The following is a 26434-nucleotide window of genomic DNA, read 5'->3' as shown; positions in this document are numbered from 1 at the left end:
CCTTATTGTAGCAGCTTTTTACCATTAGGAAATAAAAGTAAAAATACTGTGTGAAGTTCCAATTTCCCTGGAACTTTCAATTGGCAAGACCCACAGACTGAAATCAAATGGACTTGTTGAAAGTGAGAATTAAAGACCAGTGAAGGGATAGTGGCTGCCAATTCAAATGCACGTTATCAGGGTACAGCTGGTCCATCTGTATGTCCCTTCCGTTCTTTTTGTGAGAGCATGTTATGGCTTTATACTGATGTTCAGTGCAAATGCTGTGTGCATTGTGTATCGAATGCATTCTCTCTCCTTGGTCACGCGTTGAGATTTATTCTCAGCACAGTGACTTGAATGACAGTTTTCCATTTTCACTGATGGGATCAAGTTCCCAGCGCAGGCTGAGACTTTATTTTGATGTCAAGCGGAAGGAGTCTTTTTTCTAGTTCAGTAGAAATCTGCCTGCCAATTATTTTTAAATCCCTTAAAACCCAGATGATGGAGAATTAACCTTTAGCCTTGGATGGTAACAATGTTGGGGGTGGGCACTGTCTTGTCACTGGAGTGAGCAACTTCACTTGGAGAAAAACCTGGACTAGGAGCAGCCCATAATTGGGAAGTTCCCAGACTGGGCCATGGTATAGGTGCATGTGAAATTCTACCAGTTCAGAAAGCTACTTCAGTAAGAAATAAAATTAAAAAATTATGTAGGCAGAATTCTTCTAATACAGAACCAGTATGTTAAAGCTGCCAAAGTGCAGCTTTACACACACACTCAAAAGTCTCTGAAACTAACTTACTTTGTGGACGGGTACTGCAATAATCTTTATTTACATGATCATATTTGTTTTTCCCCAACATCTCTATTTCATGCAGATATGCAATGGGCTGTAGATACTGAATCAGCACCTACTCAGTATTTCACTTTTTGTAGTTGAACACGTGGCTTTGCTGCATGCTACTGAAACCTTCTATAGAAAGGAGGGTTATTAATGCCTTCAGGGGGCTGGTTATATTGTCTTTCATATAGCTTGGTAATATTTTCTTCTTTACTGTGGTAGTCTTTAGAAAGTCATGAGCCTAGCAGGAAAGACTCATGTGCAAAGATTTTTAAAATGCCCTTGTCAGTGCTGCGATGGTAAAGCTCCCCCGTTTGCTTTCCTAGTAAGAGCGTTAAACTTGGATAAACTTGCTATTGTCCAAATTTCAAGGGTGAGCTACATGCTCTTGAATGTACTCCTGACTTTACATGTCCTGTATTATTCTATTATTGTTCATCAACTGTTTTTTAACCTACATTTGGACCTTGCGGAAACCTGAACGTCCTATTCTCAGCAATGTCCAAGTACAGTACCTGGGCACAATACTAGACCGTGGCTCTATTTATCTGTTTCCTCGTGATTCAGTGTTTTAACTCGCATAGGCCTGTAAACTGTTAACCTTTCCAAAGGTATTGTTGAGACTTTGTTGTTGTTTTAAGTATTATATTTTGGCAAAGAAACCAAGAGCTAGTCTCAGAACACAATGTGGTAACATTTGAAGACTCTGGTGCCATCTATGCAATTGTGGGACGTAGGCCAAGCACAAGAGAGAGCCATGTACAGGTCTTGCAAGGTGATTCGCTGGAGAATGGTTAAGAGTTAAATTCTAGGAATTTCAAAATGCCATTTATTCAATAAAATTGCCTACAGAAAACAGGAACAATAGTATCATTGTAACAGTTAATTTCAAAATTTAATGTTGGAATTCCTAAATAATAATCAAAAGCACTACGAGGTTTTCAGAATAACAGGGAACTCAGATAAGAAAATTTATTTTGACCTAGACAATTTTTTTACATCCACAGATGCTGTAAATTTAGATCTTACACTTACTGTCAGATAGCTTAAGCGAGACAGAGTTTTACTCACCACCTGAGAATATAGTGCTTTACCGTTTGTATTAATCTATTATTTCCCAACAGTAGCATAGGTCCCATGTTCTTATCAATGTGGAAGGAAAAAATGGAAGCAGGACTGTGCTGGATTTGGATTTCACTGAATTTTATCTTTTGTTTTTAACATAACAAAGCTGTGAAGCCTCAGCGCTGTATTACTAGCCGAGCACAGAGGGAGTGTTTTGGCTCAGGATGCACAAGGATAGGTTGCAATTTCTAGCGAAGGTACGTGCTTTGCTATTCTGGTGGGCTCTAATACCTGCATCTGTTCTGTGAGAGAGAGGCAGGCTGTGCTGCAGCCTTCACAAGCTCTTCAGAGTCGGGTTGTGTTTTTGTTGTACATCACAGTGGCAGCTATCCGAGTGGGGTCTGTTACACCTAATGAATTTGTGATGAGCACTGCTCCTGTAATCCTGTTACAGTAGAGTCGCTACAACAGTCCCATCAAACACTACTACACATGAAATGCTTTCGCCTTTCTCAAATCTCCCTGCCTCTCTCTCCCTTGGTGATGGTCGCTCCCCTCTCGGCACCCTCCCCCTCCGGCACCACCGCCAAGGTTCCCGTGCCAGTGTCGCCTGTGTCTGGCCGCATACCCACTCAGCAGATTTTGGCGAGAGGTGCCGAACAGCCTTGTAGAAGGCAGCCTTAAGATGATGCTAGGTATGATTTGAAAAGATTCTCTCAGCATTAACTGGTACCAGATGAAAACAAGAGGGAGATTTTCGGTAGGGGACAGGTTTTGCTGATAACCAAGTGAAAAGGAACCGTGTGTTTGGAGCACAGGCTAACCACGTGTTTATAGCATATTTTATGAAAAGATAGTGAGTGTATCCCTGAAAATGTATGTGGCCTGCTCTAAGGTAGTAATTAATGCATTGTCTATTATTTTTGTTTAGAAGCTATAGAAATTCTGAGGTCTTTTCAAACCTTAGTAATTGATATATCAGTACAGCATGCTTTTTGTTACTCTGTTAGCCTACGGTGTTGTGATTCTGGTTTTGCTCAGTCATTCATTTGGAAATTGGTCATTAAAAACCCCACAGGTCTGAAAGGATAATGAAATACATTTTCAAACATAGGCAAATGGCAGACAGGTGGCAAATGCACACACAGTCCTATATATAAAAGGTCTACTGAGTAAATTTAGTGTTCAGTAGACTACCTGTAGCTTAATCCAGCATTTCTCTAGCACGGGCAATGGATGCCTGGCACGTGGAGGTTGACAGAGCTTTTGGGCAAATGGCAGTTAATGCCTCGGGAGAGCTGCACGGTGCTTTCACGATCAGGCTCGAGAGTGAGCAATCATTAAAAACATTTTTTAGGAGAAGGAATTAGAATAATTTAGGAATTTAGAATAAGGAATTTTCTGCAGCCTCCTGCCAGATTTACCACAACACAGATATTACAAGCTGTGAACCAGATTGTGCCACTCTTATGTAGGTCAGATAGTACCTTGCCTACACAGTGGGGTTGTTTCCTAGAGTGTATCCCAAGGTAAATATAGAACACACTGTCTGGTCTGTGCAGTGCAGGCTAAGGACATAATGTGCCACCCTGACCCATGATCCAAATGTATTTGCAAAGTCTTACTGTTTCTCAGTTTATGGTACTTAGCGTGATGGGTCCACACCCGTATTGGTTTAGATTCTTTCTCCTTGTTTTTCTCATTTTGTGTATGACGCCTACAAATGTAAAAGAGGAATGAATAAGCAGAAATTTTTGTTAGCGAAATCTTGCTGTTTGTCCAGTCTAGTAAGGCATTCATCCTCTTGTGATAAAAATCATTTTCCTAACTAGGCCATATTTATTATTTTTTGTAGCTTAATTGGTTTCTGTAGGTAGAGCATCATTGTACGGTGGGTTTAAGCCACTCATTTTTTCTTGAGTCCTTGTTAACCATTCACTCCTGGTAGTTTAAGAAAGCACTTACTGGCAAGAAAGACAAATGCTGGTTTGGTAGCCTTTAATAGCTGCTCTGCACAAATGGAAATGGCGTGGGAAAGAACGAGGAATCTTTTTCATTCTTTGAGAAGAGCACTCGGGGATCTTAACAAAAAGGGAAAGAGAGGAGTCAAAATTCCCTGTCCAGGAAACCATTCTAGTTCCCAGACCCCAACACATACTCTGAAAATGTCACTCAAAAGCAACATTGTGACTTTCACATCCATGTATTTCAGTTCCATTTCGAGGCAATCAAATTTGCAAGTATTTTCATTTCAGAATTATCTTCCTTAGACTAATTAAGGTTTTGATTTCTTGAGACCTTCTTCACTTTAATTTTTCACTGATGCTTTCATTACTGGGTAAGTTGCTTTAAAAACTCAAGATGAAGAAATACTTTACTTGCTTTATGAGCTCTTTCCCTGGAGGATTTCACCATAGAATGTATCTCTGATGATGCTTAGCTACAGGTTTCAGTCACTGGAATTCAGTCAGGGACCGACACAAAGATTTTGATTCTTTCAATATAAGTCTTTTTTCTGCTTCTCCTCTGAGACTGGGAGAAAAAAAAAAAAAGAAAAAAAAAGTCTGTAATAACAGCAGCTCTCCAACTGAAGAGAAAATATCTTCCCTTATCTAGATGACATACCCCTTCGTACTAAATCTGTCACCACCACATCCTTGCAGCCCACTCTCTGAAATGCCTCCAGGATGATAGGCTTTGTGATTAATTGGAAAAAGAGCAGTCTCTCCTCACCTCAGAGTATGGGAGTGAAAATAGGCTTGGTGTGGAAGAGGCTTCTGAAGCAGTGCATTTTTTTGGTTTCCAAACCTACTTAGGGCTGTTCCATAAGAGAGGAGGAGGCTGGGGTTTTAATGCATACAAATGTGCATTGTTTGTGCTGTTTTTATTTTGTGCTGTAAGGTGACAGGCACTTGAACCAGACCGTAACGAGCCAACAGACTGCCATCTAACCTGGTTTCCTAAGGAAATGAGCTCTGCACAGTAAGCATGTGAGTCGCTGTCTGCCCTCTTCTGGTAACTTTCGATCTACTTCCCAAGGTCTGGCAAATTTGAACTTGCGTCCATAAAAGCAGGCAGCTGTGTGGAGAGAGTAGCTGTTTTCCTGGAGAGGGAAAGGAGGAGCCCAGTCTGTACCACGGACCACCCGCGTGGCGGAGAGCTCTCCTCACAGCTTCAGAAGCAGGGAAAGCTCTGACCAGCGCTTGCCTCCAGGGAAGCCAACCGTGAGATGCCAGATGGTGGGAAGCCAGGTTTCGTGGCCGTGCTGTAAATGTATCTCTCAAAATGGCTCCAGCCTGTGGTTTGGGTGGGGAGTGCAGGGCCTGCGCTGGGGCGCCCAGCAGCTGTTGCAGCTGGCCCGGTCCGGGGTCCACTGGCAGGGCCCGGCTATGCTGGAGCTGCGCCAGGCCGCCCAGCGGCCTGCCAAACTGCACTGAAACGCACTGCTAGTGCCCTGGGCTTACCTAACCGCAGGGAGAAGCGCTTAGGTGGAAGGGCAATCCTCTAGTACACCGACAGGGAGAAGACACTGCAAGCTCTCCTCCTCTCAGGAGATCTGCGCACATGGACACAAGGCTGGCAGCTTCTGGTACGTTGTTAGGACATTGTTTTATCTTTACTTTTAGTGGAAGGGATAAAGTGGGCTAGTAATAATGGGACTGATAAATGAAAGGAAAACTGTAACCACATAATTATGTCAGAATCAAGTAACAGCCATGAAAAGCCAATTAAACCACATTATGCAGATACATGTAACAGAATACTATTAGTAAGTCCTTTGCAATGGCATGCCTGGCAATTAAGAGAGTGGTATTGGCGATACACAGTGAAAACAGAGGTAACGTATAGTTAAAAATGTTTGGAGACAAACAGCGTGTGGAGGACCGGGAGGGCCTTAAGCAGAATACAGGAGTGTCCCCAAAGATACCAGCACCCAGGGGAAAAAAGTCAAAGATGTTATTCCCAATAGAATGTTTGACCAGGATGCTGGGCACAGCATGGAATAATTTATATTTATCATCAAAATAAGTTTACTAGCTTATTCATAAAAGAAAGGCTGCAGTGCAGTAAGTAGTCTGTTTTCCAACTACCCAGAAATTGCAGGTTGTGCAGGCTAATACAGGAATTTCGTATTTTTTCTAAATTAAATGAAAGAAGCTAGTGGAAATATTAATACTTAGGCAGTAAGAATATTAGGTAATGTTCCTGTGGAAAAAAAAACAAAACACTATTCAGTAAGTATTTGGGAATGAGATTGCTACGAGTTGTATGTTCTTATGTATGCAGTATTTCCAATCCAGGGACTTGAAGTACCTGCCACCCATCACGTTTCTTTTATATCAGATATTGGGATTTGTTGAAAAAGAGTACAGAAAAAGAGCAAAGGTTCAACTCTATCCTTCGCTTCCCTTCCTCTACCCACTCATACAGTGTTTCTCATCTGTAGTCAGGGAGAGCTGTGCAGGAACAAGCTCTGAGATAACAGTGCGGGTTCAGAGTTCGCACAGGCTTTACAGAAAGACACGTCCCTACCAGAAACTACCCCATGCCATGTGATTGTGGAGAGCTCATCTGAGGGAATGAAACCAACAAGGAATTTTTGGTGCCGCTGAATGGATGAACATGCTGGCGAGTTCATATCCTCCTTATTTTCTTCATCATGCGAGAGAGACCTCTGAGACATGTTACCAAGAGAGTCTGCTTGCAGAAAAACAGCATGGGTCCTTTAAATATTTATCCTACGTACTGTTTTTCAACAGGTACATGCAGGTTGTCTCCTTGGTTTTTGGAGATGGTCGAACTAGTGTGAAATGCAGATAATGAGAGGTCAATAGCATATGTGCCTATAGCAGTGCTTTCCTGAGATATTATAAAGCAACAGAAGGGAGAGAGGGTGTGAGTGTGTTAACACTTTGATTACAGAATCCAGAAAATACACTTATAAGTGAGATTCTATCAACACCAGAAGTACTGGGCATGTGTAGTTAATGAGATCTCTGCCAAGCCAAGACTTACGATAATCAGGAGACATGCCTTCAGTTAAATGGGAGCAGGAAGGCTGTTAAGGTTAAGGCATTTAGTTGTACCATAGTGTCTATATGGGCTGGTTTTCCTCATACTTCTACATGTGAGAAGGGTGATGCTTTTGAAGTGCTTCACTGTCTCTGTTTTCACATGTGAAGGAACTGACGACCAGAAATCTGATGTACCTTCGTGAGATACCATTCCAGTGGTGGAGCTGAGAATCGAACCTTTTTGTGTCCTAACTGGTTGTACTGTATACTGGATCATGCTGCGTATAATAGCACAATCAATTTAGCTACTCAGAGTATTAAACACCTGTTTTTCATCCTTGTATTGGAAGCTGAAGCATCATATTTCTTCTTCAGCCAAGAAATAACTTAAGTTCATTGCTTTCAGCTTTTCCGCAAGTCAGAGAAGATAAATTGTTTCTGAAGTAAGAAACTGTCACCTAGCAGAGAGGATGCTTTTCCTGTAAACAAGAAATAAATAAAAAATAAAAACCACCCCAGCCAAAAGTAGTAAGTTTGAGCAACACCTACAGGAAAAATGGTGCCTGTGATAAACGGGCATCACTCTCGAGTTGTGTCCATCTGTGCAGTGTGTCGCAGCCGGGCATGCGGCTGCGACACACACTGCGCATACAAGCCCGGTTACAGCTTTTGCCTGCTTTTGACTTTGAAAATTTAGCGTATGCCTTTGCCTTTGAAAAAAGTGTTGTTATGGATGTTCCTGTTGTTGACAGTAATACTGCTGAGTACAAGGTACCCTTCAGAAACGGTTGATGTTCTTACTGCCTATTTTCACAGAACCCTCAGCCAAAATATCACTAATAATATGAACTTTTAATTTCACAGATGAAGGAACTTGGCGTCATCGTATACAACTGCAGCTGCCTCGTCCTGGATTTACAAAGGATATTTGCCCTGTACAGTTCATTAAAATACAAGAATAAAATACCTCCAAGTTGGTCTAAGAGACTATATGGAGTGTACGATACTCAGAATAAACTGACACTGCAGCTGAACGAGACTAAATCAGAAGCTTTTGTGTCGGTAAGTTCTGACATGAATTGCAGGGGGGGAGGAAGGGGAAGAATCTTATTTATCTCATCAGACTTTTGGAAGACCAGAAATATAACATCTGCTTACTCTCCTAACAGTCTCTTCTATTAAAAAACAGACTGGTGTGACTGGGTTAGGTAGGTCTCAGTAGCATGTATGAAAAAACTCTAATGTCTCTTCACAGATACAGATTTTCAGTTCCCTGCATGAAGTCCATTACATTGTTGTGTTCTCTCTGACATATTGGGTGGAGAAAAGGAGTTTTACTTCTACACTTGAGTACCTTTGCTTTTATATCTTCTACTTTCTTTTCTAATGTTAAAAAAAAGAATGTGTGTTCAGAAAGGCGTATAAACCTATTAGAAATTGACAGGACTACTGATGGAAATTATCATTAATAGAAACATATGTGGTGTAGATTACACCTGTACTTAAGCATTTCTCTCAATTGGCCCTAACTGAAAAAGATGCACATTACTGCCATGTACTTAGCCAGAAGCAGCTATTAACAATGAGACTCATGCAAGTGACTGGAAACTCAGCTACAGAGAAAAGACCACTATGGTTGTCACCTATGCATTATTCTGCTGTCTGGAGAAGTTGTTACTTCAATAGTTGAAAGCTTTTTAAAAAGTGTTACGTTTTTTTTATGGTGCAGAACAAACAAATCAGTTTATTTTTTTCATTCTGATTTCTGTGACATGCAATTTGACAGGACTGAAAACTGCTGGAGAACATGTGCATTATTCTTTTTCCTTCTCTGTAAATTTCACTTTTCCTCTTGCATTCAGAAAATGATATGGAGGCCTTTCAAATTAGCTGATTTATTTACACTAGCGGATATAAGGTGAATGACTTGGAGTAAATAAATTGTAAATCAGATATCTGAAATGATATATAATAAGCTTGGTATCAGAACTTGGAGTTTTATCCGTGTTCTTTCTAAGTATTGATCCTCTTCACTGTTCCCTTGAGAGCATTCATGCTTCTGTAGAACATTATCTACTTTTATTTTTAAATGGTATTTTGAAACTTCTAAAATTTAAGTAGCAGTCCCTGTGGAAGCACTGTGTGTATTTTTAATGGGAAGAAGTGGAACAGTCATCCATCTCAGAAGTGGTGTAGCAAAACTGGAAAAAAGTACACAGACTGATAGAGATAATGAAAGATAGAGTATCTTTCATTTTGGAGATAACATGAGTTAAAAAGAAACTTCAAAATCAGGAAAATACTGAAGATGATAAAGAGTTACTTACCATTTTGCATAAAACAAGGGGAAAACCCCACCATTTTATTGCCAGGTAAGTCTAAAACAACACAAGGTATGTAGCACACAAGTTGTATGAGCCACTAGCACAAGATGTTGTTGCAGACAGTCAGATGGGGCAGAGTAACTTCACCTGGTGGAAGAGAGACATGGAAAAGTCAGGTGTCCAGGATTTTCACACTCCTGAAGTCATTCAAGAGACAGAGCTATTCCTAAGTGAAATGACTGAAAATCTGGAAGTGCCCGAGACAGCCAGAAATTAATAGTCTTATGAAGATACATGTACTTCCATTGATTTCGGAGAGTCTTAATTAAGCTAGTCTCTATTAGCTTAAGTTTAAGCTAGTCCCTAGACTAGATTAAATTAGAAAACTGCCTTTTTAACAGATAGATGAGGAGCTCTGAAATTAATTCCACCTGAAGTAGTTGCCATTATTGGAACTAGCATGCGAACTCCTACTCCCTTCTAAGCACTCTGTAAGAAATGGAGAAATCCTGCTGAAAGCCATTCCTGCAAGGGTGCACAGTAATGAAAGCTGGGCAAGGCCAACTTTAAGGGACATAAAATCCTAGACAAAGACAAGTGGAGAGAGACTCTTACAGAAATTGCTCTTCTGCATGCAGTTGGCAGAATGTGCACTTCTTCCCTCTGATGTGTTCTCCTTTTCTGTGGGACAAAGGCCTCTTGTCTTGAAATCCTATTCAGAAAACAAAAGGAAGGAGTTATTGTACTCAGAAGCTCCGATCAGCTAAGTCCAATACCAGGAGCTACCTGAATACGTAGTCACAGCCAGTTTAGTTACTAGGATATCTATCGTAAGAAAAAAAGTAACTTTCCTTCTGTATGAACAGGCTGCAAAATGGGCTTTAGTAACTAAACAACTTCTACATACATTGTTCTGATGCCACAGAAAAAAACTGCTCACAGTGAGGAGCACCTACCTAATACTGAACCTATTTGAATGGCCTGGTCTGAATTAGCTCCCTATAGCTACTGTATGAGGACTGTGTAGGGCAAGGAAGGTATTGAGAGATCTTGGAAAGCAAGGATCGTTATCACACTGTGTATCGCCAACATGACATCTGCTTTGAGATGGTTAGAGGCCTTGCCTGTATGGAGGGAGACAGTGACCATCAAATACGCGCTGTTAGGAAACACGTCTCACTTCCTCGTTATGTTAGAGACATGCCAGGTAGGTGTTCATCAGCACATCAAGTACTGCCCAGCTAACACCAAGAAAGTACTAAAATGACCAGAGTGGGTCGCCCATACCACAAGCGAACTAGTGGAATGCTAACGAATGGAAATGTAACACAAGCGTTACAGGCAGAACCAATGTTTTTCTTCTAAGTATCTTTGGCTTTCTGGTCTTCGTAGTGAATGCATCTGAAAATGAGAATGCGTTAACAATTTTGTTCTTTAGCTGTTCTGTCTGTAGCTTAAAATTTCTATTCAAGAAAATATTGAGTGTAAGAATCGTGCAATAGTCTCTTTATGTTTCAGATACTAGATATCAAGTATGTTTAACGAAATCACTTTACACTTCTTTGTGAGTTCAAATTTATTCTTTGAAAAATGTATTTTATGTATTTTGCTTTCCATCTTTGTGCTGTGTAAAACAACAAGGACAACATTAAGTCATTGAACTTTTTTTCTTAAGAGTCAGGAATCGTGGCTGTGATGTTGCTTAGCAACAAAATCATCTTCCAGACTGGCTGATAAAACATAGGAGGTTTGGGTTGTTTTTCTTAGTGTTCAGGAATGCATCCGGAATATTGGTCTTGAAATCTTGCTACTGTTAATTTTCTCATATTTTACTAACTTCTTTATCTGTAGCAAATCTTTAAAACCAGTCAAGGATTAAGGCACTAAGGTGACAGGTATTGTATAGAAAGAAAAAAAAAACAAAGTCAACCCCTCCTAAAGAAAACATAGTCATCTAGATGTTTGGATGCCACCCTTGCAGATAACAAAGGTGAGGTGGTACAGCAGCAGCAGGCTGTAAGTAACTGGCCCCTGCCCGCACTCTGTGACCGACCTTTAGCAGCCCCTGCTCTCAGGAGCTGCAAGCAGCACGGCAGCAGCTCCACCTCTTCTCTCTGCTCGGGCAGGAGAGCAGAAGCTCCCTGGCCTCTCTGCTGCCAGGTGATCCCGGCAGGCTTTGCCTGGCTGCCCTGCTGCCCTAGGCGCAGTGCCAGGTACAGAGCTACTCCATACCTGAAGCTAGGTTTTAAAGGTAAGTTTCTTGCAAAACTGCAGCATCTCCCTGCAGCAGTGACTGAGCAAATGGTGACCGTGTGGTACTTTAAACAGGACCATCTGACAGTAACCAGTCCCGGAACTCTTTGCAACAAAATTCTTTGAAATGTGAAAACTTCAATGAGAGCTTCTGCGCTGCTTTCAAGCTTGTGCTGTCTGCGTTTTACCCAGTCATACCTAAAAGATGAAGTTTTCAAGGCAAAACTAAGCCTTGAAAATAAGTCTTTGTATGTTTGAGTATTCCAGCAGAACAGGTAAAGATATAGTTAATATTCTCTACTAAAATTCAGAATAGTACCTGCTATCATAGGAGGTACGAGGGGAGTAGAAAAAAATCTATTCCCATATTTTAAATGCAGTATTTGAATTTTTGCCTTCACAGAATTCACCTAAACTCTTCTGCCCAAAGGACAGAGTCCTGGATATCGAAGCTATATACAATGTTATCGATGATGCGAAACAGTTTGTGTACATAGCTGTCATGGACTACCTTCCGATCGTCATCGACACAAATGCTAAACGGTGAGTGTCCGTGTCCAGGCCAGCACACTGTCATAATTGCCATTAAGAACTGCTGGAGAAAGTGAACCCAGAGGAGATTAGTTACCATTGTGGACCAATTTCTTTGGGCCCAATTCTGCTCTTATTGAAATCAGTGAGAGTTCTGCCATTGACTTAAATAGGAGCAGAATTGGGACCTAAGAAGACATTTCCAGTTCTGGGCCCTAAGCTTTGGATCTGCCTATCGAAGGAGATCAGAACTTGTCTAGTCTGACCACCTGCAAGAGACCCAGGAATACAAGAACCTGCTTACACATTAATCCCATTTCTTATGCTATTGTATTCACTACCTTGATAACACAGCTACTGCTAGTTTATGAATACCATATAGCTATCCAATATAGAGTGGGTGTGCATGTAAGAGAGAAGAACCATGCTGTGAGTTCTCATATAAAACATGGGAGATGTCATAGCCTTACTGAAATATATGTAAGCTATTTTTGAATTCAGCACAGATCACATTTTAAGTTATATTGTAGTTTGAAGAACAGAGAAATGTTAAAAACAAACAAAACCAAGTAACTTTTAAACACACAGTTTATATGGACCACTAAAAAGTAGTCATGACCCACAACTGAAGCCACCACAGTGTTCTAAAACCATCCAACTCAGAAGGCAAGTATTCAGTGGTCCCTCTTTCTCTTGGTAACGCTTGCTATGAATTGAACAGCTACTTAAGCTTGCTGTTCCATCCGTGCACGTTAATTGAACACCACTAGGCCAAATTAACATGGTTGTTATGTGTTTTTTTCCCGTTTTGCATGAAGGTATGTTCTTTTTTTTTTTTTTTAAATCATTTGACTGATATCAAGTGTAAGCTATTTCAAATCCAGAAGAGGGGTTTTCGGATAAGCTCATTATGTACAGCCTCTGTCACACTGACAGAATCCAGGGTAGTGCTGTAGGAACCTGTTTCACACCATCCAGCCCTCTCGTTTCTCCTTTATGCTGGAAAGGTTCTTCACATGTAGTACTGCTGCAGTGTTGCAGATTATGTTACCTGCCACATTCCTCCCTTTTTTGTTCTCATGCCCTAACAATTCAGAAATACACTGGATTAGAGAGCTCCAAAGAAGCCACCTGTGTAAATTCTTTTAACGTTTTCCCTAGCAGCATGGCTTTGTGTTTTGCACTGCCACAGCTTCCCTAACTTGTCAGCTCCCAGATTTTCTGGCATTGCAGAGGTCAGATTTCATTAGGCTGAATGCCTTGACACTGCTGGAATAAAGAAAAAGTACATTTTCTTTATCTAATTCTCCCTGTCCTGACCTGGTCTCACCAACAGTCAGGAATGCAAGGCTTGAACTACAAAGAACAGCCAACTCAACAGGTGGGAGATGAGCACTATGGAGGCCAGTATCCCACTTGTTGAAGAATTTCTCCCATCTTGATCAAGAAAAGATAGCATCCTCCTTAAGCAACCCCTCTCCTGCTGCTGCTAACAGATGCAGGCACCATGCACAGCTCTCCTTTTCAAAGCAGGAAATTAACAGAAGGCATTCCAGTCCTCTGCCTGTATGGTACACCAGAAAAGAGAGAATGGCAGTCAGAGGAGGATTCAGTGTCCCTGTTCCCTTACTTGTGTAAGCAACAGAAAATCCTTCTTGTCCCTCTGTCTGGGCTGGGTAAGCAGCACCCTCTAGCTGTAGCTTCTGCTGGTTCTCCCTCCACTGCTCTCAATAGAGGCAGTGATGCAGGAGCAACCTTCCTAGCTACTGCTCAGCTGTCCACAGCCTCACTGTCCCCACGGTGGCAGGGCAGAATGCTATGAAAAAGGATGCTGGCTGATCTGTTCAGAGAACAGCGTTTCTTAGACAGAAAAAATAAATTCAAAATTAATTAAATAAGTGTATATAGTTCTCTCTGTGATGTCTTCTAGGCTTGATTGGATAAAAATCCTTTTTTTATTATTTTTAATTATTTTTAATTTTTTTAAAGTTATATGAACATACCATATTCTTTCTCCACAGATACTGGCCCTATTTAGATGGGAAGATACGAGAAGCTTTAGTTTTACGAAGTATTAAAGTTCGACTTCTCATAAGTTTCTCAAGAGACACAGATCCCCTTACTTTTAACTTTGTTTCATCTCTCAAAGCTATTTGCACTGAAGTTCCAAGCTGTAGTTTGAAAGTTGTAAGTATAATCCATATTGCTTTGAAATCCTAAGATATTCTCCCCTACACCCCACAAAAAAAAAAAAAATCAAGAAAACTTCACAACTGGAAAGTGTTCTCTGTTTGTACCAAAGCCTTTAAATTTCATTAAATAACATAGGAACTGTAATATAGTGAACTAAAATAATATCTAGTAGTAACAGACATTGAAATTAAGACAGAAAAATAGAATGATGCCAAGAGGCAGTCTGTGTGGGGGACAGCTTGCATAAAACACTACATCTGGTCTTTCATGGCAAAGCTAGCAGAGTGAACTGTAGCCGTATGTCTTGTTTATGCTGGCTGATAGAGTAAAAGTGACAGCACAAACGTGTTTTAGTCTGGATTTGTGTAACCTTACTGTTCATCTGCATAAGTATCTATTTTTCCCTTACCGAAGTACAAAGTATAAGAAAAAAATAATATTTTGTTAGATTGAGGTTGTAAATTCAGGATTACAAAAACTAGAACTATTATGTGTTCGCATAAGGCATGCAATCAGAAAGGTAAGAAATACCTAGTGTTATATGTGTATCAGAGAACAGTGTATGGTAAGTACTACTTAAAATTTGATACAATTCATTTTTATGAAATTAAGGGTATTGCTAATCAGTCATCTTGAATCAGTTTTTATTTTTTTCAGATAACTGCCGGAAGCAATCCCCTGAGTTATTGTTTTTTTTTTTTCTTGTTGTTTTTAATTGACAAGAAGTGCAGGGGAAAAGAAGTGTTGTGTTACACTGTGGTATCTTATGTATATATCTAGAAAGAGATTTTTGCTTTGAAATACAGTTATTACAAGTTTCTTAAAGTGAGAAGCAGCATAAAGTGTGTTTATAAGACAAAAATTACATATGACTGACAATGCTTAAGCCACTTCAATTTCAAGTAACTTACTTGTTCTGTATTCATCGAAATTTTATGTATTAAAATTATTTTTATTTAAATGGGACCTAACGCTGTACATAGTCACATCCATTTCCATCTACTTAAAACAGGTAAAATTTTTAGTGCAGAATTGTATTGTAAAGAACTGAATGATAAAAGGAAAAGAATGATTTCTGGGCAGAGATATTCTAGCCAGAATCACTGTAGTTAAAATAGAAATACAATGATTTCCAGGAAAAAAAAAAAAAAAAAAAGGAGCATAGCAGATTTAAATGTAATTTTAAAGGTACAACAGAACTCAGTTGCCTCTGTGCTGTGCCTCACAAGTTCTGCACACTGGTCAAGTCACTGCCTTAGGTAAGAACTGATTAAAGAAGATGGGTTTGGTATAATTAATAGCCTAAGGCTCAGACTTTCTTGGTAACTATTCAATTTTGGCTCAAACTGTACCACAGGCTTCATGATGGCATTTATTTACTTCACAAAATGTGACAGATGAGTACTTTAAAAAAAAAATCATTTCCTTTGTATTCCTCTGTTCTAGCCAGGATCAAAGTGTAGTAATGTGTGTGCATGTTGGAAAGGGAACCATAGAACTCTACAGAGTATACTGTCATGTGCAGGTACATATTATATATGTTTATGCACAAGAATTCTGCAATTTTAAGAGAAACTCAAGTTACAAATTCTGATTGAAAACTTAAAATTGCTAACCTGTCCCAGTGCCTTAATAACGTTCTGACAAAGACTTTGAGACTATAAATTCAATAAACACATTCTCAAAAAAGATGACTCGAGAAGAATTTATGAGGAAGCTTTGTTTAGGGACATTGTAAATGCAGCAAGCACACAGCCTAATACCAAGGAGTTAAACTGCATACCAGACTGCTGCTCCTTTAGGGAGCTCTGTCCTGCTCCCTGCACTCAGCCAAATGGGATCATGTAATTAAAGCTTCAGTCATAAAGGGTAAAGTCAAGGTGAAGTGCTCATTGCCATGTCTCTTGGGACCTTCATTCTAGTACTCACGTTTTGTGTGCTTGACATTTGAAGCACATCTTCCATGCACGAATGCACGGTCTAACTCCCAAAGAAGCTTTAGAAGTGGTCCAGCTCCGTTGCTTACAGTGCTGACCAGAGGCAGGTGGATGCTTCTCAAGAGCCCACAGGAAGCCTGAACTGGAGTAAAGCAACATCAGGGAACTGGAGCCCAGGCAGGAGTGCCATGGACCAGGTATATGGCTCTATGGCAAAAACCCTTCTTGAGCCTCCAACTGAAAGCTGTGCAGGTATATTCATGCTAGGGTAAGATAGGAAAAAACAGAACCTTTTGCTAATTTTCAGGAAACCAGAAATACGAAAATACAGATGTTCTGTGAGTCAAAAAAAGTGCTGTATATTAACTATGAAACCTTCGCTCCCAAGCACCAACTGAATTTTGAAGTTCTAAACTCCTAAAATAAGGATGGAAAAGACAAATGAAACTTTAACCAAAGGTGGTGGTATTATTAGCACAGTATTTCTGCTGAAGGTACGCAGTAGAGAACATTAGTCTCTGCTACTACTTACTGCTGGTGATGGTTTACTTGCCTGTCAAAGCTACATTTGTGTACTCTGTTTGTGAGGGCAGATGCGGCTCCCTGCTGGTATCTGCATTGTCAAGGAATTAATGACTTCTCTGCTGTTGCTGGAGAACACACATTTTCCAGCATTCTATCTTTTCCTGCCTGAAGCTGAAATCTTCTCTTCTACAAGCTTATACAAATAGGAAACTGGCATGTGATTTTTCAGTTCAGCACATCTGTTGAATCTATCTCAATGTCACAACTCTAAGCTTCTATGATGATTGTGCTTGGCTTTTTTGCAGCAAAATATGCGACTTTTTGCTAAATCTCATAGCCCTGGGAATGAAGCTTATCATGTTTTGTTTCCTGGCATTGAATAGTTTACCCATTTGCAATTTTTAGACTAGTTCCTACGATAATAGTCAGTTACACAGCAGGTTGCTTCAGTTTCCAAATCACCAGGAAGAGTTAATGTCCTTGAAGGACACCCTATGGCTGCTAACTATCTCGGTTCCTGTTCTGTTGTGCAGAGAATAACATGAACATTTCCTCTGGCTTTATCCAGTAATTAAGACATTTTCAGATCCATCTCCAACTTGCTAAGTACATAGTTTCTGTCAACCATACATGCTTGTACAGGAGTTCCTCAGACACATGGAGCAGGTGCAGTGTACAGCCATTTTCATCAATAATGTAACGTGAATTAGATTTGTTCTGAGGCTCTACACCATAACCTCAATCAAAGTTTCCAAGTCATGCAGTAAATATTTAATTTCTACTTCATCATGTTATTCTCCGCTTCTGTTTTTGGAATCTGTGTCTAGCTATTAATTTCCTTGATGAAACAAACATTACTTAGTATTATACTGGAAAATCTTCCTGTCTGGCACTGAGCCAGTTAAGGAGTGCATTACAGCTCCTCAAAACAAATCTATCAGGCATCACGCTTCAGGGTAAAACAGATGCATTTTCCTCTTGTTGTCTGGTAAATCTGGTCTTTGTCTATGGGGTTTTGAAAAGCTTCTGAGATTGGCATAGTTTCCAAAAGGAAACTTGCCAATGTGCCAGATAAAGGTAAGAATTCAACTTGTTGTCTTACCTGGAAGTATGTATCCTGAAGCAGACGTCAAATGCCAGGGCTTCTTGATGAACGTGGAAATGAACTAAACAAGTTTCTATCTCTCATTATGCAGAACACAACATTTTTTTTTTGCTCTTCATTTCGTTGCCTTTATTATCCAGCATTGCATTGCTTAAAATATGAAGTGCCTATTTACTTTGTGTACTTCACAATGCCAGGGTATACTGCATATCACAAGCTATGAGAATTTAGTATGAAATACAACGTGCAGTACTTTATGAAAATTAATGCTTGCCTATAACCCTGAGCTGTTCTGTAGCACTAACTTATTTTCAATAAAGAGTAGAAGAGCAGAATATATTTTTTCCGTCCATGACAGAATGGTTCTTATTAACCTAAACTCCAATCTATTTTATGGCAGAAATTCTTTGACCTTGAAGAAGAGAATGCATGCTTTCTTAAAGAACAGAAGAACACTTCCCTTCCCAAACTAAACCGTAACAAATATATGGTGACTGATGGAGCTGCATACATTGGTAAGTAACCACATCTCAAGAATATTTGTTTGTTAGCCAAAAGCCTTAAACAATACCCATTTATGAATGAGGAATCTACAGCTGATATGCTTGTTAATTAAAATACTGGTCTAATTTCTCTGGGAACCTGGATGAAGACTGAGCTTTGAACCTCTTGTCATTTAAAAATTCTTAAGTTTATTTTTCCTATCAGTTTCTCAAAAGCAACACACTGCTTTCAGTAGTTAAAAATAGACTTAAAAGAAAAATACAGTATACTTCATGAAGTAAGAATAAATATGATGATCAACATATTATCTGTTTCCGCAGTCCAGCAAAGGTGGACTGCTCTCTATTTCCCATGTCATTAATAAACCTATGACAGATTAGTAAATAAACCTAGTAAATACTCCACAAATGGCCGTTACCTTCCAATGTCATCTTATTCCATTTAACTGTAATGGTATTCCGGACACCCTCCTTTTATTAACGTTAGATATGTGTTCAATTGGTATTTTGGGTTAAGGTACATTTAAATAAAGTCTCTTCATGGCACCTAGCAGAAGATCACTGTCAGTCAAATGCTAACTGAATGCATGATAAAAACTTAAGTATATATGCATATATAAAACTGACTGAGCTGCGCTTGAGCTGAAGGATCAAAAAAGGGCTACTGAATTAAAAAGTAAGTTTTAAGATTCTACTAAGTCAAGGAGAAAACAGGCACTCTAATATGCTGCAGCTTGATGTTTTAGTTGCCAGCTTACTCACCCTGACTTACTGCAAGGGCTTAAAGCCAGTATTCTCTAAGGGAGTCGGGGCGAAGAAAGCCTGCAAACACAGAAGCATGTCCATGCACACAGATGAAGAGTAAGATAATCACAAGTTGTACAGAGAGATGTCCAAAAGCTCCTCTGAAAAGCTCACATTGATGGGCTCTTAACAAGCACCCACACCCCTCTCAATTTACCCAAATCTCTTTTCACTTCAAGTAGCTGAGCTCATTCCTCTCTGGTCTCTTAAGTATTTTATGAGCTCCAAAATCTTCTTTTTACTCCATTTTAAATTCTTATACCCAGATCAAATTTCATTACCTTATGAAGTGTCTACACAGTACGGGTTCTTAGCTGGTTTTGTTGTGGTGGTGGTTTTTTTCCCCTATATATATATGCACACACAGAGATGTTAAGGACAGAGAAATAAAGCTGTGCAAAAGTGATAAAAATATATGTTAAGGACCTGATTTATCTTCTACTTGAAAGCATAGTAAAAAAGGTCCCTTAAAAAGAGGCTTCAATTTACCATCTTTGACATTCAATTTAACATCTTTGACAATTTCAGAATTCTTAACGTTTCATGTTGAAATAGCTTAAGTGACTCCTAAAGAAAAAGTATAAATTTCTCAGATAGGTTCAAGTCTTATAAACGTTCAGACATTCTGTTTTGAAAGATTGCTCTAGTAACATTTTTTCTCCAAAATACTGCATATATTATAAATGTAGATCTTAAATAATTATGAGTTCTGGAGAAATACAAAGATGTAAATTAAACACTTGGTTTACCATTAATCCAGTTACCCTCTTTGACTTGCTACCATCAGCATCTGGAATTCTCATTTATTACTATTACCTTAGACTTTGACAAGGTGGGTAGTAACCAGTAAAGTAAAACAATAAAACCTGTTTCAGTTTTCTGAAATACCTGTCAAGAGGTAATCTAAAAGATCTAGTGGTTTGGTTCAGCATTATGGAGCAACCATGTACTTTAATTTGTTTATAAAGCCCCAAAATATTTTCATTGTAGGCACTGAAGAGGTTAATAAGTATATGGAGTTTTTTTTTTATATATATACACACACAATATATATATATACATACATAGTACACAGAAGGCAAGAGAAAATTAGTTTTGAATGATTACTTTTAAATAAAGAACTTGTTTTCACTCATTGTATATTCCTGCCTTTACTTGTAGGTAATTTTGATTGGGTAGGAAATGCATTTACGCAGAACGCTGGAACGGGCCTTGTTATCAACCAAGCAGATGCGGGGAACAGCACAAGCATCATAAAGCAACTCAAGGCTGTTTTTGAAAGAGACTGGTATTCACATTATGCCAAAAGTTTACAACCAACAAAAATCCCAAACTGCTTTAATCACAAACTTAATAAAGCAACATCAAATAAGACTGCCATGAGCAATGTGAATTAGAAAGACTATTTTACTGTTTAGTACAACAATGAAGAATTACATTGGGTGTAGCCCTCTTTCATATTTACAGACAAAAGACTTAAAAAAGCAAAAAAAGGAAAAAAAAAAGGTTGGTTGGGGGGTGTTTTTAGGAAAAAGCACACTTATATAAACTATCTAAACTATATTCTCTATATTAAGACTTTCAAATTTGTTACTTCTGACACTGAATGTCAATTTTTGCTTCCATGTTAATTTTAACATTCCTCATTTGAACTTAACAGAAACAGAAGAATTGATTGAGGCTGTTTTCAGATTTTCACTAATTGCCATCCTGGCTAGAACGAACCCTTGGCAGAACTAAGATCCTAGCTATGAAATGGCATTCCAAGATCAGTTATTATTGACATACAAGTAGATGGTAGGTTTACCCTATTAGAAAAGATAGAAGAATAAGCAAATATTCACCTATACAAATCTTCCCTTTAAATAAATATCTAGTCGTGTAAGTCTTTTCTAGTTTTGAACATTTAGTTAAAGTATCATCTTTTCTAAATAGCCTTAAAATACATTACAGTTATGGTACTGGTAATTCATCTCCTAAGAGAATGAGAAGGTTTTGAGGGACTGGTGTTGGCCTAATCAAATTCATGATAATCCCTAAAACCTCTCAGCTAAATAAATTTTCATCGAAGTAATATGGATTCATTTCAACATAACAGTTATTTCTAATTATAGTATTATCTAACAACGTACATCTGCGTATTAAAAGCAAAGAATTAGAGATTGCAAGAAAAATCAGTCCAAGAACAAATTTTCCCCAAGGTAAAAGTTTGTCAAGTGTATAGAATAAAAAATAAAAATCAAATACTACTTTTGGGGAAAGTCAAGGGTTGTGCAAAATTATGCAAAAATTGTTGTTAAATGATAATATATTCATTTTCACACATTTTTTCTTTCCTGTCACTTAAAAAAATTGCAAAATGGCTTTTTTTTAAATGTTGTCCCCGTAAGTGAATACATCAGCATAAACTGAACCATGAGGCCTTCATTTGGGCCACAGTTTCAGTTGGTATTAACAGGCACCTCTACAAACATGACTCAGTTGCCCTGACATGCAACTGTCTGTAAAAGTGTGAATTTGCTCTTTAAAAAGATTCTTTTACAGAACTGTATTAGCTTGGTTTCTTAATGAAAATGTTTCATTACTATCGTGCTTCTGCTGAAGAAATACAGCCATGAAAGCAAACTGCATTCTCCATTTTGTTAATAATTCATGTAACTATTTCCAAACACAGACTGTTCTCACCCGGCTGTATATTACAGAAGGCACGCTTTGAAAGCAGTGGGTTAAGAGATACCAAAACTAAAAATGGCCCAATGGATTATTTTAATCTTAAGACCAAGTTAAAAAGCCACCTTGACTTTTAAAATACAAGTTTCATTTGAAAAGTTAAAAAAGTCAATTTTGTTTAAAAGTAAGCACAGTTTAGAAAATTATGAAAAGGCAATGCATGCACAACTTCAAAATACTACTTTGCCAGCAAGAGATAGAGACGCACCATGAAACTGGTTAGGACTGCAAAAGGCACACTTTTAACAAACACTGTGTTTCTTTTGCAATTTCCCAGATGTATATCATCTTACTGGAAAGCATGAAAAAAAAAATTAGTTGTCAATTTTTACAGAAAAGATTCTGCACAGCTTTAATGTTGAAGAACATTTGATAATATTCCGATAAACCCATGCAATTTATTAGACTTCCCTCCTGCAGGAAAACATATATTCTGACATTTGTATAAGAAACAAAAAAACAAATCTAAAAAGAAAAAGGTTACCTGAGTCACTTTAAAGGAGAGATCTTTGGAAAGACAAAATTTTGTATTTTCTTTCTTCTGTATATAACTTTAGTGTACGTATTGCAAGAACAATAGAGATCCCCAGCACAAAATCTAGGGTGTTTTTTATTTTTATTATTAAATTAAGATACATCCAGATTCATTTCTGGTGAAACTCTTAACCAATTTCAGCCATTGGTTACATCACCAATGAATTTAGTCTTTGGAGTCAATGCAAAAAAAGGGGGCGGAGGAGGGTTAAAAACTGCTTGAGATAGTTTTAAATTTTCTGAGAGATCAGAAATGGTCCCCATGGATAGGTGATCTTAAAGCTCGAGATAAATTTACTACCATGTTTTCACTAAGATAAAAAAAAAAGACCTCCCCCCCACTTTTCAGAGTTGTTAGTTGTAGCACCTGATGGCAATAATATACAAGAAGAATCAACGTGATATTTTTCCCTCTTGTATTATTGATATTAGAAATGTGTTAAGTTTTTGAAATGACATTTTGTACAAGTAATGAAGAATCTCAGTGCAACAGAAATTTGTAAAATGCTAGAGGTAATGTCTTTTTTCAAATCAGTATTTAGTGATAAGATCAGACTGTGGACTTACCACTGACCTTCTATTTAGTATAGCAAATGAACGATTCAGATATAGTAGTTTCATTGAACTGATCCTAGGTAAATGCAATCATAAACATTAACTGAGGCCCTCAGTTAACAACTGCATTCTTATTGACTTGATGAACAAATTCTGGTGCTTCAGTGACACCCCCCCTCCCCCCAAAAAGCTGATATATAAAAGTACTTTTTAAAAGAAGTAGTATATTCTGTTTTTATGATGGAATGGTCGGGGCTTTTCTGAGCAACTTTAATGAGAAATAGTGGTCAGCCATCCTACAGCCGGACTGGCAGGCTCAAATTTAATTTCGTATAACGTATGGATTGCTATTTTAATAGCTATTTACAATGGCAGCAGCTCCAAAGTAGTACAGAAGGCTTTGGTCTGTTACATTAGCCAAAAGACAAAGTGCATCCTTGGACTTCAGCAAGTTGGAAGTTAATGAAAAAAAAACAAACAAAAAAGCAGATTCTTTTTTTAAAATCTGCTACAGCCAATTATTTCTTTTAGGTTAGCATTGTTCCTGTTTAACTAGATTTGCTACAGCAGCCTCAATTCTGGCTTCAGCTTCTTCTGTCAATGTAAATAAATCTGTAGCAAATCCATTACAGTTATTTCATGTTGGTTTAGCGGGGATCAGTCTAGACCAGTTTCCTCTTGCTTTAGTTCTTCTGAATATCACCATTGCACAGCAAATTTCCAACCTTAACAGGAATTTGTATTCCGTAGTTTCTCACAGTCCTCACAGGCATAAAATCCAAAAGGATGCACTTTCTCTAACCCCCTTCTAACTGGTATTGGTAACTCTGTCATATTAAAGACAATTTCCTAAACAGAACGGCTTTATTCTTAAAGAATACAGACTGTAATTGTTGTTTGCTGCAAACATTTACTAGTGCCTTATTCATAGAAGTTTTTGTTTAACTGTTCCTCACGTGAAGTCCTGCTAACATCTTATATCTAGTACTGAAAGGCATACAGCAAGCTTCCTAAGAAAGAAGACTACACATTGTGATGTTTACAGATTAGTACATAAATCTAGAGTCACAAAAAACAAACGTGATGTGTTGGTCCAAACCACAAGCATTTAAACCCAAGCATTTTTATCCAAGCGCAGTTCTAAAACTTATTTCACAAATTACTCCTGCCTTTATTATCAACTAATCCACATCATGATTGAAGCAGTCTGTCCTGCCAAGGTGTAAAAATAAATAAAATCTGAATTCTCCCAACACCTGGCTAACAGCAAAAGAATCACCACAGAAATTCCTTTCAGCCAAGGGTGAAGCCCAAATCTCATACAGTGGTTACTATACAAATCTCACACGTTATGCCTCAAGCTGTTTTGGGCAGGCTACTACTTTTTTCTGCCTCTTGCATGTGCTCTTATTTACCATGCTGCAAGCCAAACAACAAACAGGTATTTGGGGCTTTGCTGTTGGGAGTCTTTTTGGTGGTAGGGGAAGGGCGTTGTTCTTTTGTCTTTAACACAGGGAGAAAAAAGAGGCAATAGAGTGGGCATGAAATTTAAGCATTCCCCTTAACTAGTATCTGCAGCTACTTTCGCTTTCTCTGCAAAGAGCAGAGAAGCAGCATGATGTGCCATGACAACTATAACCTAACAGGAATGGACTTAAGTTTTTGTCTTTCTTTGTTTTTTCTCCTCAGCATTTTTTTTTCTAAGAAATGCATATTTCAATGTGGGTTCTTGCTGTACAAGGTTTTACAGGACCCAGTATTCCTTCCAGCAAATCCAGGCTCTAGAGATCGTTCAGGGGAAAGCAGATAAGAATAAAGTAAATAAAAATGCTCAGAATGCTACTTTCAAGACCTACCTGTTACTTGCATTCCTACTAGCTACCTAAATTCTACTACTTTTTGTTGAGTTTTACATAGATAAAAACTGAACTAAGCTCTATGTGAATGCTACCTACCATTTAACCCTAAATCTGAGGAGAAATCCAGAGCATTTCTATGTTGATTTTTTTTTTGTGACTTTAGTGTGTACTTACTGAAAAATAGCACAGACTTTCTGAGTAAGATGGTAACACATCAGCTGGCTATTCCAGATTTTCAAACTGAAGTCACTTATAAATATCTTCCTCCTGAATATCATGCACTTGACTCCTGAGACTGGCCTTATAGAGAGCTCTAAGACATCTTAACCATTCTGGACTTCAAAATTAACCCTTCATTTTAACACAAAAACACTAACAACATGTATAGTATGTTCCCAGAGAGTGACTTCTGGCACTGTTTTACTTCCAATCCTAGCCTTTTTATACATATATATTCATGGTTTTTCAATCACAATCCAATCCATGTAAAAAGAATGAATCCTTGGTAATTTTAAAATCACATTGATACCTGCGTGAGGTAAACACGCGAGTAAATATATTCCACTTTTAACACTTGCACACTATAGAAGCTCAGATGATACTTTAGAGGGATTGCTTTCTTAGCTGTGATTTTTCCACTACAAATACTGCTGGACATTACTTACAAATTTTTCAGTGTTGAATCAGGTTGCTCTTGCATCATCACGTTGCACAAATGCCTTAGAAGCTTGCCAAACTAGCATGTAGAAAAGACCTCATCCAAAACAGTTTAGACAAGGGAAGAACTCACTTTACACTGAGCAGATGCTAAAGTCAGTAGATGAACCTGAGAGAGCTGCACAATTATCTTGATATTGGGAATTTACAAAGAAACAGAACAAGGAATCTAGCTGTACTGAGCAGTTACAACAGGATAACTTAATTTGGTTTTTCATGGAAACATGTTTCTATTCCACTTCAATACGCTGTAACTGCAACAATACACTAAGGTTAGTGTTTGTTTTTTTTTAATTCAAAATATATTTGTAGGACAAAAATTAAGCCACTGTGGCCTACTTCTGAATACCTCGTTAAAATTAAGATTTTTAACAGTGCAATGCAATTCTAGCTGTGAATTATTCTACTACAGTCAATGGACTTGGCTGTATTTTGCTCACAACAAATTCTACACTGGGATTTATTATTTTTTTTTTTTAGAATAAACCAATCTTTTTAATTCTGTAAAAAAGAACATGCTGGTCTTCCCTTTAGTAACAAAAATACGGTTGATTGAAGCTACAAAAAAAAAAAAAAACACCATACTCTAGTAAAGTAGACAACTGTAGCATTCCAGAGGATTCTTTTGTGCTTATACTGAAAAGTTCTGGGTTTCATGGTAACCGATGTGAATAATGTAAATTATCTGTATCATGATGAATTTACAAGAACACATCCTGGGCACTGCATCGCACATTGTAATAGCAGTCCTTCCCTCAACAGCTTAAAATGTAATCAGGGTAGAGAGAAAGGTTGGAAAAATAGCCACAGAGTCAAACCAACTTGAATCAGACTGAGTTAACAGACCAGATGCTGGCCTAAAAGCTCTGGGCTAACTTCTCACTTTGCTTTTTCCCTGCAAAATCCTGCATTTTAGATACTCACCCTTCTTTTCTTCGTGACTGAATTCCCATCCCATGA

At 38.4% G+C, this 26434-nt stretch overlaps 1 protein-coding gene across 28 annotated transcripts in view; it reads left to right on the top strand.

The window, feature by feature from the left end:
* Nucleotides 1–26056, top strand: part of PLD5 (phospholipase D family member 5) — a 180048-nt gene extending 153992 nt beyond the window's left edge. For all 28 annotated transcript variants that reach the window (XM_083830302.1, XM_083830314.1, XM_083830303.1 and 25 more), the window contains 5 exons: nucleotides 7769–7966; nucleotides 11885–12024; nucleotides 14034–14199; nucleotides 18173–18287; nucleotides 20241–26056. In XM_083830302.1, coding sequence (XP_083686428.1) covers nucleotides 7769–7966; nucleotides 11885–12024; nucleotides 14034–14199; nucleotides 18173–18287; nucleotides 20241–20476 — 855 coding nt within the window. In that variant the 3' untranslated portion in view covers nucleotides 20477–26056. The remainder of the gene's footprint in view (nucleotides 1–7768; nucleotides 7967–11884; nucleotides 12025–14033; nucleotides 14200–18172; nucleotides 18288–20240) is intronic.
* Nucleotides 26057–26434: the final 378 nt, after the last annotated feature.

This window comes from Anser anser, assembly GCF_964211835.1.
Source record: "Anser anser genome assembly, chromosome: 3".
Classification (NCBI taxonomy): Eukaryota; Metazoa; Chordata; class Aves; order Anseriformes; family Anatidae; genus Anser; species Anser anser.
The sequence above is the reverse complement of the archived record's forward strand: the minus strand, read 5'-3'. Positions and strand labels throughout refer to the sequence as shown.